The sequence below is a fragment of the Anomaloglossus baeobatrachus genome, chromosome 6 (genome assembly GCF_048569485.1).
Source record: "Anomaloglossus baeobatrachus isolate aAnoBae1 chromosome 6, aAnoBae1.hap1, whole genome shotgun sequence".
Classification (NCBI taxonomy): Eukaryota; Metazoa; Chordata; class Amphibia; order Anura; family Aromobatidae; genus Anomaloglossus; species Anomaloglossus baeobatrachus.
In genome coordinates, this window is record NC_134358.1 from 104,883,129 (window position 1) to 104,896,860 (window position 13,732).

At 41.8% G+C, this 13,732-nt stretch overlaps 1 protein-coding gene across 1 annotated transcript in view; it reads right to left on the bottom strand.

Annotated features, from left to right (window-relative positions):
- The window catches only part of LOC142317132 (uncharacterized), a 566,806-nt gene that overhangs the window by 167,900 nt on the left and 385,174 nt on the right, over positions 1–13,732 (bottom strand). Inside the window, exon 21 of the mRNA XM_075353156.1 lies at positions 5,042–5,151. Within this exon, the coding sequence (XP_075209271.1) occupies positions 5,042–5,151 (110 nt within the window). The remainder of the gene's footprint in view (positions 1–5,041; positions 5,152–13,732) is intronic.

The following is a 13,732-nucleotide window of genomic DNA, read 5'->3' on the forward strand; positions in this document are numbered from 1 at the left end:
AAAAACAGCTATTGTGCTTTGTATATCGTCAACTTTACCCTTCTTTGTATCAACACACAGAGTTGCATAAAGAAGGTTCTGAAGCATTTACAATGATGGAAAATTTAAAGGGGGTGGCTGACAGTTTTTTTTTAATTTTTAAAAGTGGTTTCCATTATAATGTTGAGCAGTCTGACTCTTTTTGGTGATCCGGTTCCCATGGCCTCGCTCACCAAAAAGAGTTGACTCTTTCGGATCTTTCATGGCTCCCTATTAAAATATGTGATAACCCCAGGTGAACACATAATTAAGCTTACATTAATGTCGCCGAAACCCTGCCCACCCATGGCTAAACCCCACCCACTTAACACGGGCCAATTAATTTGTTGAGTGGGCGGGGTTTCGTCCACTGAACACCCACATTTTTTCACTCAGTGAAAGCTGTTAAGAAAATTCAGTGGCTCTCACTGGGGATTCAACCCCTATCAGTCACAGCAAAGAGCTGGATCTTTTTGTCGGATCATTCGCGAACGACACATCACTACTCCATTACAGTTTTAAATAAAAAACAGATACCTACCAGACTGCTCACATCTCTCATCAGATTCCTCTTCTATAGGGGAGGGTAAAATTACCTTTGCAGCTAATGTGTGGCCACTGACTGGCTGCAGCCAGAGGAATAAGGATTGTGGTCACATATCACTACTGTAACCAGGCCTGGGAGTAGAGGGGTCCGCAGACCCCAGTGCCAACTTCAGCTGGATGTGCATCCGACGACAAACATCCAGCTGAAATGCATTACTGCTCAAAGACCTTGTAACATTAATGAGTCACATGACACCAAAGAGGGAGAATGGCTAATTGGGCACAACTTGGACCCTCATGGTTTTGACATTAATGGCTGTGTGTTAGTTTAGAGGGTACACCAAATTTACACTGTTATACAAGCTGTACACTGACTATTTAACAAGTGTCATCTCTTCAAAGTTGTCCCATGAAATTATATAATAAAAGGATCAAGGATGAGGGACATATAGACCAGGAAGGGCCCAGGACTGGGGACATATTTACCATAAAAGGGCCCAGGATGGGGAACATACCGTATTTTTTGCTTTATAAGACGCACCTGATTATAAGACGCACCCCCAAATTTGGTGAAGGAAAAGAGATTTTTTTTTTTAAGAAATGGGGTCCAACTTATAATGCCAGTGTCCGTCTAACAAATCATATAGGGTATATTTCCCTCATAGCCCCCCAATCCTAAAATTAGCCCCCTTAATCTGGATATGGCCCCCTTATATTGAATATAGCCCCCCAGTGATGCCACACGGCCCCCTGTGGCTGGCACACGGCCCCCTGTGGCTGCCCATGACCCCCTGTGGCTGGCACACAGCCCCTATTGCTGCCCATGGCCCCCTGTGGCTGACACACAGCTCCTATTGCTGCCCATGGCCCCCTTTGTCTGGCACACGGCCCCTATTGCTGCCCATGGCCCCATGTGGCTGGCACACAGCCTCTATTGCTGCCCATGGCCCCCTGTGACTGGCACACGGCCCCTGTGCTGCCCATGGCCCCCATGCTGCTGCTTATAGTAAAATAAATGCTTTCCTTACCTTCTCCAGTGCTGTCCTCCCTCGTGTCTTCCTCCGTGATGATGATGTCGTGATGCACTTCCTGGTTCTCGGTGCCGGTCATGTGATCGGCACAGCAGAATGACATCTCTGCGTGCATGATCACAGCGGCAGGAGGGAGACACCGAAAGACACACTTGAGGAGGTGACATATATACCGGGAAAGGGTACATATTTATCATGAAGGGGCTCAGGATGGGGTCATATATACCATGAAGGGGGACATTTATATGGAGAATGGGGGACATATATACCAGAATAAGGGACATATTTACCATGAACAAGCCCATAGATCTGACCAACTTGCAGCGTGGGGGGCAGGTCCAAACTTTGCACTAGGGCCCACCGGACTCTAGCTACGCTAAGTCATTAGAAAAAAAGAGGGATGCTTCTCTGCACTCCATATAGCATTTACACCGATGAGGAATTTAAAGGAGTTATCTGCTAGTTTTTTATTGTTTTAAAAAAATAGGTGAATGGAAATTTGAATGTGAACCTGTCACCAATCAAATCTATGCAAAATAATATAAAAAATATGCATACCGCACTGCTGACATGCCCCTAATCAGTTTCCTTAATTGATTTTCTAATGGGGAATGTCATGTGACATCTGCAATGAATTAGCGACAACTGACAGGCTGCAGCACTGACATTTTGTCCATACCAGAAAAGAGAACTAGAAGACTGTTTTGAAGCTCATACGGAAGATTAACAAATAGAAATAGCGAAAAATCTTTACTGTTTTCTAGAAATAAAGTGATCAGAAGTGATGTGTATTGTCCTAGACATACAGTACCGTATTTTTTGTTTTATAAGACACACTGAATTATAAGACGCACCCCAAATTTAGAGGAAAAAAGGGGGGAAAAAATATATGATCCGTCTTATAATCTGGTGGTGTCTTACCGGAGGGAGGGGGCAGCAGCGGTGGTGGAGCGTGGTCATGGGAGGCAGGGGCGGTGGCGCCCTAGGGCGATGCTCGGGCGATGCAAAAGGTATCACAGATGCTCGCTGCAGGCGCTGAGGGAAGCGGAAAATTCAGACACTGTCAGCAGTGCAAGCTTCAAAGAAATAGCACATGGAGTCGGCGCATGCGCAGATTGAGCTATCGGCTGAATGACAAGCCAAGATCTCATTTGTGCATACGCTACCTCTGGGTGCCATTTTTCGTAAGTCCGCTGCAGGGAGATCAATGGGCCGGAGGTGGCATGTGCGTAGATGAGATCTTGAGCCGAGAGCTCCATCTGGGCATGCGTCGACTCTGGGCACCATTATTCGATGCCCGCACTGCCAACATTTTCAGAATGGTGGCCCCTGCCTCACAGCACAGTGCACCACCTGCAGCATCTCCCCTGCCTCCTGTGACCCCGCTCCACCCCCCGATAAGCTACATTCGGATAATAAGACGCATCCCTCCCAATTTTTGAGGATGAAAAATGTGCCTTATAATCCGAAAAATACGGTATATCTGTAGTTTGAGATTCAACCACTGAACAAGGACACCAATCATGAACTATTGAAACTTTTAAATGGTACTGCTAGGCATTATGTCCCTAAACACTGATATGACCTAGCCAGGTTTATCGCAAAACCATCATAAAACTAAAGGCGGATAAGACACATTACATGTAGATTTTAAAATTCAAAATTGGCATCATCCAGACTATATTAATATATTAATATATGAGTGACAAGGAAATACTGCTAGAAGGTAAAAAAAACCACAAATAAGACAAAATATAAAGTACAGGTAATGGGGAGGCTCAGTATGGATGCAAGTATACTTAACCCAGCTCCTCCTTCCAGATTCACAAATCCATAAACAATCGAAGAACTAGCGCCAGCATCTGAAAATCTTTTACTTTTATTGGCACTCTTACATAATACCCCACAAGAGTTCTCATAGGGATCTTTCTCAAAGAAAGTGAGAAGTCACTCTATGTGAACTACTCGAGAATCCTCACATTGCACACACTGTGCGCTATGAAGAAGACTGGCCAGTAACAGAGATGAACATGGTGGTAACGTGGCTACAAGTATGCAATATGAATACTCCTGGCCAGAATTCGACTAGATGGGCACGGCCTTGCTCAATGTAAGTGTTTTGAGTGGAGCTGCCCCCTTCTAGTTGGATTCTGGTCGGGAGTCTGCATTTCACATATTTGCGGCCATGTGATCGCTCTTTACAGCTTTAAAACTGGTGAATCCTTACAGTGCTATGTGCGTGAGATATGAGGATTCACAAATCCGCAATCATATATATCTTGTTGAGTATAACACTGCTGGGACCCCTCAGCGATAATGCATTGTTTATGGGGACTCGACAAAAAGTCTTCAATTCCCTTCTGCCACCACCGCAAAAGAAGGTTAGAATTGCAGAATGACAAGTCAAGCCCGTGACTTCCATCCAAGCGTCTAGACCTAACAGGAAAAGGTTCAGAATGAGAAATTCCTAGTCTAGAATATCAGGGTTCCCTTATGCACTGGTGGGCACAGAGGGCAGAAGCCCCCCATGTAAAAACTGTATATTGGCACCTGTCAGTCCAAAAACTCTACAAAATGCACAATTTCATCTGCTCTAGAGGTAAAAATGGGACCTCTTACCGCTTGGGCTCCTGTGTGGCTGTACAGGTTGCATCAATGATATAGCCACCCCTGTCCTTATGGAGCATTTTTCACCAAGATTAAAATGCTGTTTTCACTTTTAACTAAAAAATCTGCAAAATTACCAAATATAAATTTCTATTATATCATATAACCAATACCACTACGGGCGATGCATTGTCCTTACTGGCTAGGTCACTGACAGTGCAACCGGTAAAGACTTCAGTAACACAAATAACGTAACCCAGAGCTGCACTACTTACACTCACCTATGAGGTATATGGAAAAGACATACAAAGGTCAGGCAAATAATTTTAACAATACATAAAAAAGTAAATTATTTGATAAAAAAAAAATGATAAAAAGAAAAAAAAACAACAACACAAAGTGGTACAAAGCTCTGGACATGAACAGCACATTTGGGCCTGCTCACAAGGAAATATACTCCACCTCACTAATGCACTTTTCTTCCAAACAACGTAACAAAATAACTTGGCCCATTATAACATTTTTAAATTAACATTCTTTCCCAGATTGGAATAACTCACCAAAAATTCAGAAAAATAAACTATTTTGAAAAACAAGTTATCACTAAAGTAAGTGTTTTAATTCAGCTCTCTGTGGATCTCCCCCCCCCCTGCAAAAAAATAATATAAAATTAAAATGAACAAATAAAATAAATAAAAAAAATCACTAAAATAAACTAGGCGGTGGAGTCCTAAAATATGACAGAAAAGTACTGTAATACAACACCATACCTATGACTGCTTAGGAGATGCTTTTAACAATGCAGAAAATAATGTGCGGCGTTTATCAAATTTACTTACTTTTGCTCTTTGATCCACTGATTAACATTTTCAGCCACAAATTCACTTTCCTTATGGAGGCGACTGTTGTCAGTTTGTGTTGCTTCTAGAGCTTGGCGCAGGATTTCCAGCTGTGGATGTAGACAGATCAAAGACTATGATGGACTCCCTAGAACAAGGGCTATCTGGAATACTAATAATAGTCTGTAATACTTGTAAAGAATCAAGTCATTTTTCTCCACTCCTTCAAATAATCATGGTTTCCTTGTACATGCTATTAATTGATTCAATATGCGAGATGGAATGTCTGAACCTTTCCCACGCTTTACATTTACCAGTTTACTATAATATGCATTACTCTACCTCCAGAGGTTGTTTAATTCAAATCAGGCTTGGATTATAAAAAAAAAAAAGAAATATGAAAAGAGCCGCTACAACTTGTAATGTTTAAAGCCTAGTTTTAGGTTAATGGGTGCATCATGATATGATTCTCATAAAAAGGCCATTTGCCATGGAGGTGTAGCTTCCAAACTATTGCAAACACAACCTGGGCAGGATTAACGGAGAGCGATTATGCTTCATCTTTAAACAAAATAATCGTCCCTCTAATAACTAATCAAAAGAAATACATAAGGGACTCTACGCCAAATGACTTTCTTTTGATTAGTGTTTAATTTTAAGCTCTATATTGTTCACCTGTGCTGAGGTCGAAACCCACTGCTATGGACCCTCGACAAGACTCGACTAGAAGTCCCAGAGAGGGGTCATTTAACATTTCTACCTTTGGAACCCAGAGACGGGTCAAATGACCTGAAGGATTTTAGCTAACTTCCTATAATCACCGTCTTTTGTTCTGTAGTTAAGGCCATTACTGTCGCACCACAGGAGGTTGTTGTTTTCCATTGAGTTTAGCCATTTAGTTTCTAGTTAGTTCTATTCAGTTTATTGTATGTCATTTGACCCTCTTTCGGGACTTCAGGAGGGAGCTTGAAATTTCTGGGACTTCTAGTGTTAAGTCATAAAGTGGTTAAAAAGATTACAATAAAAAAAAGAAAAGAAAAAAAAGAATAGATAAATTCCTTGGACAACACTGATGATATTGTGAAAAAATGGCATTTTGTTCCCTAATTCTGTTCAATACTTATCAGTCACTTCTTTCACATTAAAATGATTAAATATATGGAGTATTTAAAATGAAGTTAAATGTGTTCTAGGTAATGTGGTTTTTAAATGTCTCAAATTGCTTTAACATGATAAAACAATTGATATTCACCCATCTTGATCCCTGCAGCTGCTTTTTTTAATTTTGACCTGGTACCTACAAGCAGTTAGGGTACCGCTGTCTACCACGAGGAGGTTTGTGCGACCCTCCAAGAAAAAGTATCCCCAGGCCATCACTGACTCACCACCAAACTGGCTATGCTGGATGATAGTGAAGCCAGCATAACATTCACCCTCAATGTGCACCTGCTCTAATCTGTGAAGAGAACGAGGCACCAATGGGGGACCTGACAATTTCAATAGAGATGATTGGTGCTGGGATTGTGAGCGCAGTTTCCATAACAGGACATGAGGCCTTTATGCCTCCCTCAATGAGTCAGCTTATGAAAGTTTGGCCAGAAACATTGCCCACCAGCAGCACACTGGAGGTCATTTTGTAGGGCTTTCGCCATACTCCTCCTGTTCTCCCTCACAAACAGTAAAATATATCATCCCTGTCCAGCTCTGTTTAAGTAATGGCCCATATCCTGGTATTTGCCTCATGCTCTTCAGACTGTTTTAGAAGACTCAGCAAACCTTATAGCGATCGCACATATGGATGGGCCATCTTCTCGTAGACTACTTGTGACTCCTACATGAAGCTGGTTTTAGAGAAGTTGTAACATGTGAAACCCTAATTTCAAGCTATTTTTCCAATTCATATGTGCTTTGCATACACCCAATCATGTCCTAATGGCTTTATTTTTGGCTTCTTTCTTGGTATTTTCAATAACATACATTTCATGGTTTCTTGAGGAACACCTGTTGCATTTTTTTTATTTATTTTTGTATACTTATATGATACCACAAAGAGAAGTCCATTTTAATAATGCCTCTTCTCAAGTTTGAAAGTTATCCTCAGTCCAAAGGATAGGGGATTATTTTTTTACTGCTTAGAGTCTGATTGCCATGGCCCCCACATATCACAAAAACAGGGGCTTTGAAGAGCCTCACCAAAAGGAATGGGTAACAATCATTCACACTGCCTCTCCGAAGACCAGCCAAGTGCTGCTCTCTACAATCTTCAACGTTTCCATTAAAGTACCACTTCAGCTTTTTATTTATTTATTTATTTATTTTTTATTGCACCACTGGAGCGGAGCTTTAAATCTAAGTCCCCAGTCTCTTGTCTTACACTCACCTTCCGCTCCCATCGGCATCAGACAGTTTGTAAGCTGCCAGCTCACTCCAGCATTTTAGGGACACAACTCAACACAAGTCTATGAAAGCCTCGTTCTGGCTCTCATAGAGTTATATTGAGAGCTTGTGATGTAACATCTGACTTCCGGCCAGTCAGAAGAATAGGCATAACAGGCACTATAGAATCGGAGTGGCGCTGAAAAAAGATGAAGACACTGGAGGGTGAATATAAGATCGGGGGCAGGAGACTTAGGCGGGCTTTGCACGCTGCGACATCGGTAACAATGTGTTACCGATGCTGCAGCGATAGTCCCCACCCCCGTCGCACGTGCAATATCTAGTGAAAGCTGCCGTAGCGATTATTATCGCTACGGCAGTTTCACATGCACATACCTGCCGTGCGACGTCCCTCTGGCCGGCGACCCGCCTCCTTCCTAAGGGGGCGGGCCGTGCGGCGTCACAGCGACGTCACACGGCAGGCGGCCAATTGAAGTGGAGGGGCGGAGATGAGCAGGATGTAAACATCCCGCCCACCTCCGTCCTTCTCATTGCAGCCGGCGGCAGGTAAGGTGAAGTTCCTCGCTCCTGCGGCTTTACACACAGCGATGTGTGCTGCCGCAGGAGCGAGGAACAACATCGCACCTGTCGCTGCACCGGCATTATGGAAATGTCGGAGGCTGCAGCGATGATACGATAACGACGCTTTTGCGCTCGTTCATCGTATCAAAAAGGTTTTACACGTTGCGATATCGACTGCGACGCCGGATGTGCGTCACTTTCGATTTGACCCCATCGACATCGCACGTGCAATGTCGCAACGTGCAATGCCGCCCTTAGATATACTCCAGCACTATAAAACAAAAACAACAATAAGTTGTGCTTTAAGATTGAATTGAGCAGCAGTGCACATGATCGACCTCCACTACATTCAGCTGGGGCTTGATCTCCAGACTAGTTTGTACCATGGTGGTCTGACCCTCAGCAATCGGAAAGTTATCCCCTATCCAGTGGCTAGGGCGATAACTTTGAAACTTGAGAATGAAAACACCTCTAAAAACCTATCATTCTATAAATAAGCTTTACTAACATGGCATATATTAAAGAGTAAATAATAACGTCCTATTAGAAAGAAAATAATGCGTATACGTTTGTGAAATCCACTAGTAGTGGGGAATTATAACACTGCACATATGCCTTTCCTGATCTGCAGGGATATTCTTCCACTTCCTGAAATACTTTCTTACAGACACTCGTCTGTGTCACTCCTTGCATGACTGATGACATCATACATATTCACAAGGTACATCAAAGAAATTGCCATCTAGGAAAACCGATGATGCTGGCAATGGTCGAGATCCCCTGCAGGTACATTTGTATGGGGGGATTCAGACAGTGGCTGAGCAAAGAGAATGTATCAAAGAGTTGTACAGTAAAAATTAAAGCTATGACTTTCACAATCATAACTCTGTAACACCAGGTTAGAAAATCAGCTTGGAGACGTGGGAAGGTGATATCCTTTATCTTTCTGCTCCTGCCCTATCAGATGAAAGGGAAAAGCCCAGTAATCAATTAGTTTCCATGGACAGTGTGGAGAATTTGCTGGTGGAGGAATGAAGAATTCATACTTAAGATGATTAGTCATTCTGAGAGTTTGACAAGCCGTTGATGGATCTTCAAAGGATTGAGGAATGGGATTATTGGATCATAATTTATTGATAAAACCCATGTTGTAGCCAGAGTTGTCCCTTCTAGGCAAGGCTTTTCAATGAAGATATCAATCTCCTTTTCTAAATTTCAGGGCTGCAGTATTATCTCATTTAGTGAGTAGGTTGAAAAGCAAATTATAATCTTTGTATCTAAAGGGACTTGGTGATGAATACTCTAACTCCAAAGCTGAGTTTCCTTTTGACATACAATTACCACATGCAAACCAAATGGCTTGACCCTAAATTGCTTTTGTATACACATACATCCCATTATGATGTTTCATTAGATTAGAGCGAGCTGAAATGACTTAATACATTTATCAGATTGCAAATTCATCAAAGTTCAATATATTTTGAAATCATTTTTCTGTTGTAAAATTTGCTTTTTCGCCATATTGCTCAATAAATCGCTAAAAGCACCTTAAAAATGTGATAAGAAAATTCATTTCTTAGTTTCCAAGGAAATTAGATCGATGTTCTTTCTGCTTTCATGCACTAAATTAATACACAGGGTGTTTTCAATCTATAATTTAGATGCTAAAAGAATTTTACATTTTAGTTTCTTTATGCAAATCATAAGATGCATATACGTTACAGGGGTGTTCCAAGCTAAAAATATTAGGGCTCGATGATCATGAAATAATGAGATAAACTTTGAATATATTTCTATTAACAGCGGTGTCCAATCTGTTTGTTGTCTCTTTGATCCCACATTCCTGCTTATGCCCATCCGGTATTGTGCTAGACAGTAAACAAAGGGCAAGAAATGCATCAACAGAGATCAGGGACGGGAGCAGTAAAAAAAGGATCATTTTAGCCAGATTTTCTTTTTAAGATCAGGACCTACACTAGGAATACATGCTGTGAATCAGCTTTACCCAAAGTGCACCTTAAAAATAGTTGTCTCAAACAAAGTACATATTAATCTATAGATCTTTGAATAATAAAAAGTTCCACAATTTGATGTATTATCAAAAAGTTCCTGTGTTGAGATAATCTTAAAAGCTGAACCACAAATAGAGGAGTTAAATTTTCCCCCAAAAAATTCACAGCAACAGTGGTTACCTGCCCAGGCCACAGAATCAAATGCTCTAAAAGGATGCAGCAAAACCCCTTAAAGGGATCCTGTCAGGTAATTTATGCATTTAAACCTAGTAGCAGGGTGATGTGTGTCCTAGTAACTCCTTCCTACCCATCCCTGTGTTGTAATAGTGTGTAATGTGCATGTATAAAAATATGTTTTATTTCTTAAGTGTACCCTATGTAAATGAGCAGGGGCTCTAGCCCCATGGGTGTCGCATCTACCCTGTGGGCGTTTGCATGTTTTCCTTTGTATCACGCCCCTGTAGGCGTGATACCACGGATTTACATGAGCGACGTCGCAGTTAGCTCCTTGAGATCCCGCGCATGCACACTTACCATTACCGCAGCCTTGTTATTCGGGTGCTTGTTTTTTATCTTCAGACGCGCACTGTACATGCTCAGAAGACTCCTGCGGTTCCGGTCATGTGCAGTGCGTGTCTGAAGACAAGAAGAAAGCATCGGCTGACACAAAAGGCTGTGGGAATGGTAAGTGCGCACACGCAGGATCTCAGGGAGCGACGGGACGTCACTCATGTAAATCAATGGTATCACGGCCACAGGGGCGTGATACCATGGAAAACATACAAACGCCCATGCGGGGATGTGACGCCCATGGGGCTACAGCACCTGCTCATTTACATACAGTACACATAAGTAATAAAACATATTTTTATACATGCACATTACACACTATTACAACACAGGGATGGGTAGGAAGATATAATTGCCTGACAGGTTCCCTTTAACAAAGATGGAGGCAACAGGTGCAAAACCTATATTATATATATATATATATATATATATATATATATATATATATATATATATATATATATACATACATACAAACACACAGTACAGACCAAACGTTTGGACACACCTTCTCATTCAAGGAGTTTTCTTTATTTTCATGACTCTGAAATTGTAGATTCACATTGAAGGCATCAAAACTATGAATTAACACATGTGGAATGAAATACTTAACAAAAAAGTGTGAAAAAACTGAAAATATGTCTTGTATTCTAGGTTCTTCAAAGTAGCCACCTTTTGCTTTGATTACTGCTTTGCACACTCTTGGCATTCTCTTGATGAGCTTAAAGAGGTAGTCACCGGAAATGGTTTTCACTTCACAGGTGTGCCCTGTCAGGTTTAATAAGTGGGATTTCTTGCCTTATAATTGGGGTTGGGACCATCAGTTGTGTTGTGCAGAAGTCTGGTGGATACACAGCTGATAGTCCTACTGAATAGACTGTTAGAATTTGTATTATGACAAGAAAAAAGCAGCTAAGTAAAGAAAAACGAGTGGCCATCATTACTTTAAGAAATGAAGGTCAGTCACTCCGAAAAATTGGGAAAACTTTGAAAGTGTCCCCAAGTGCAGTGGCAAAAACCATCAAACGCTACAAAGAAACTGGCTCACATGAGGACTGCCCCAGGAAAGGAAGACCAAGAGTCACCTCTGCTGCGGAGGATAAGTTTATCCGAGTCACCAGCCTCAGAAATCACAGGTTAACAGCAGCTCATATTGGAGACCAGGTCAATGCCACACAGAGTTCTAGCAGCAGACACATCTCTAGAACAACTGTTAAGAGGAGACTTTGTGCAGCAGGCCTTCATGGTAAAATAGCTGCTAGGAAACCACTGCTAAGGACAGGCAACAAACAGAAGAGACTTGTTTTGGCTAACGAACACAAGGAATGGACATTAGATGAGTGGAAATCTGTGCTTTGGTCAGATGAGTCCAAATTTTAGATTTTTGGATCCAACCACCGTGTCTTTGTGCGACGCAGAAAAGGTGAACAGCTGGACCCTACATGTCTGGTTCCCACCGTGAAGCATGGAGGAGGTGGTGAGATGGTGTGGGGGTGCTTTGCTGGTGGCACTGTTGGGGATTTATTCAAAACTGAAGGTATACTGAACCAGCATGGCTACCACAGCATCTTGAAGCAGCATGCTATTCCATCCGGTTTGCATTTAGTTGGACCATCATTTATTTTTCAACAGGACAATGACCACAAACACACCTCCAAGCTGTGTAAGGACTATTTGACTAAGAAGGAGAGTGATAGGGTGCTACGCCAGATGACCTGGCCTCCAGTCACCAGACCTGAACCCAATCGAGATGATTTGGGGTGAGCTTGACCGCAGAGTGAAGGCAAAAGGGCCAACAAGTGCTAAGCATCTCTGGGAACTCCTTCAAGACTGTTGGAAGACCATTTCCGGTGACTACCTCTTGAAGCTCATCAAGAGAATGCCAAGAGTGAGCAAAGCAGTAATCAAAGCAAAAGGTGGCTACTTTGAAGAACCTAGAATATAAGACATATTTTCAGTTGATTCACACTTTTTTGTTAAGTATTACATTCCACATGTGTTAATTCATGGTTTTGATACCTATATATATATATATATATATATATATATATATATATATATTTTGCACTTATATCTTAATACAGGATGCAGCTAGGCACATTAATGTAGGCCTTTGTAAACTAGGGTCTCTGTTCCTGTGGGGTACACTTATATAATGCTGGAGAGCCCACTTAGTCTAATAGTATGGGTGTCATCAATAGGCTGTAAGCCAAACCGTGTGTGTAGCTACATGTGTGAACAGCGCCTTATACAAGCCGTTTGTGTGCAGGTTTAAAACTAAGCAATCCCCCCTCCATGGAGTGGCAGTGTGTGAGTGGTTGCTCAACCAGTGTTTTGCACCTGTTGCCTCCATCTTTATTAAGGGGTTTTGCTGCCTCCTGTTAGTGCCTTTGATTCTGTGGCCTGGACAGATCAACAGTGCTGCCCTTTGTTGCTGAGAATTTTTCTGAGATAATCTTACATATGTGTCCCTGCTATGTACTGTGTAATGGTTGTGTCTGACCGTACAGGGACATGGTCTGATCATACTGCAGCTCCTGTGCCGGTATACAGATAGCACGACATGGCATCACTGCTGCTGCTTTCTGTGTGTTAAACATTTCCCTGGCTGATTAAAAACAAAGTGTCACCTGAAAGACAGGAGCATCTGCGATCCCGTGCTCTCCTGTCTGTATACGCTTCTGTATTTTCTTTAGCGTCCTCCCCTGCCCAGGAGATGTGGTGTGATCATATCCCTGTACGGTCAGACACGGTCATTACATTTATAAGATTATCTCAGCACAGGAACATTATTAACAAATTAATCTGTGGAGCTTATTATTATTCCATGATCTATTGATTAAAATCAAGTTTTTTCGCTGGAAAACCCCTTTAAGGCAGTGCTGGAAACTAATGGTGGTAACACAAAATAATGACACTTTGGCTACAACTTGGCCATTTTCACTTAGGAGTGTACTCACCTTTGTTGACAGCGGTTTCGACATTAATGGCAGTGTGTTCAATTATTTAGAGGACACCATATTTACACTGTTATACAAGCTGTACACTGACTACTTTATTTGTATAAAAGTGTCAGATCTTCATTGTTGTCCAGGAAAAGAGATAATAAAAAAATTTCAAAAATGGGAGGGGTGTACTCACTTTTGTTATA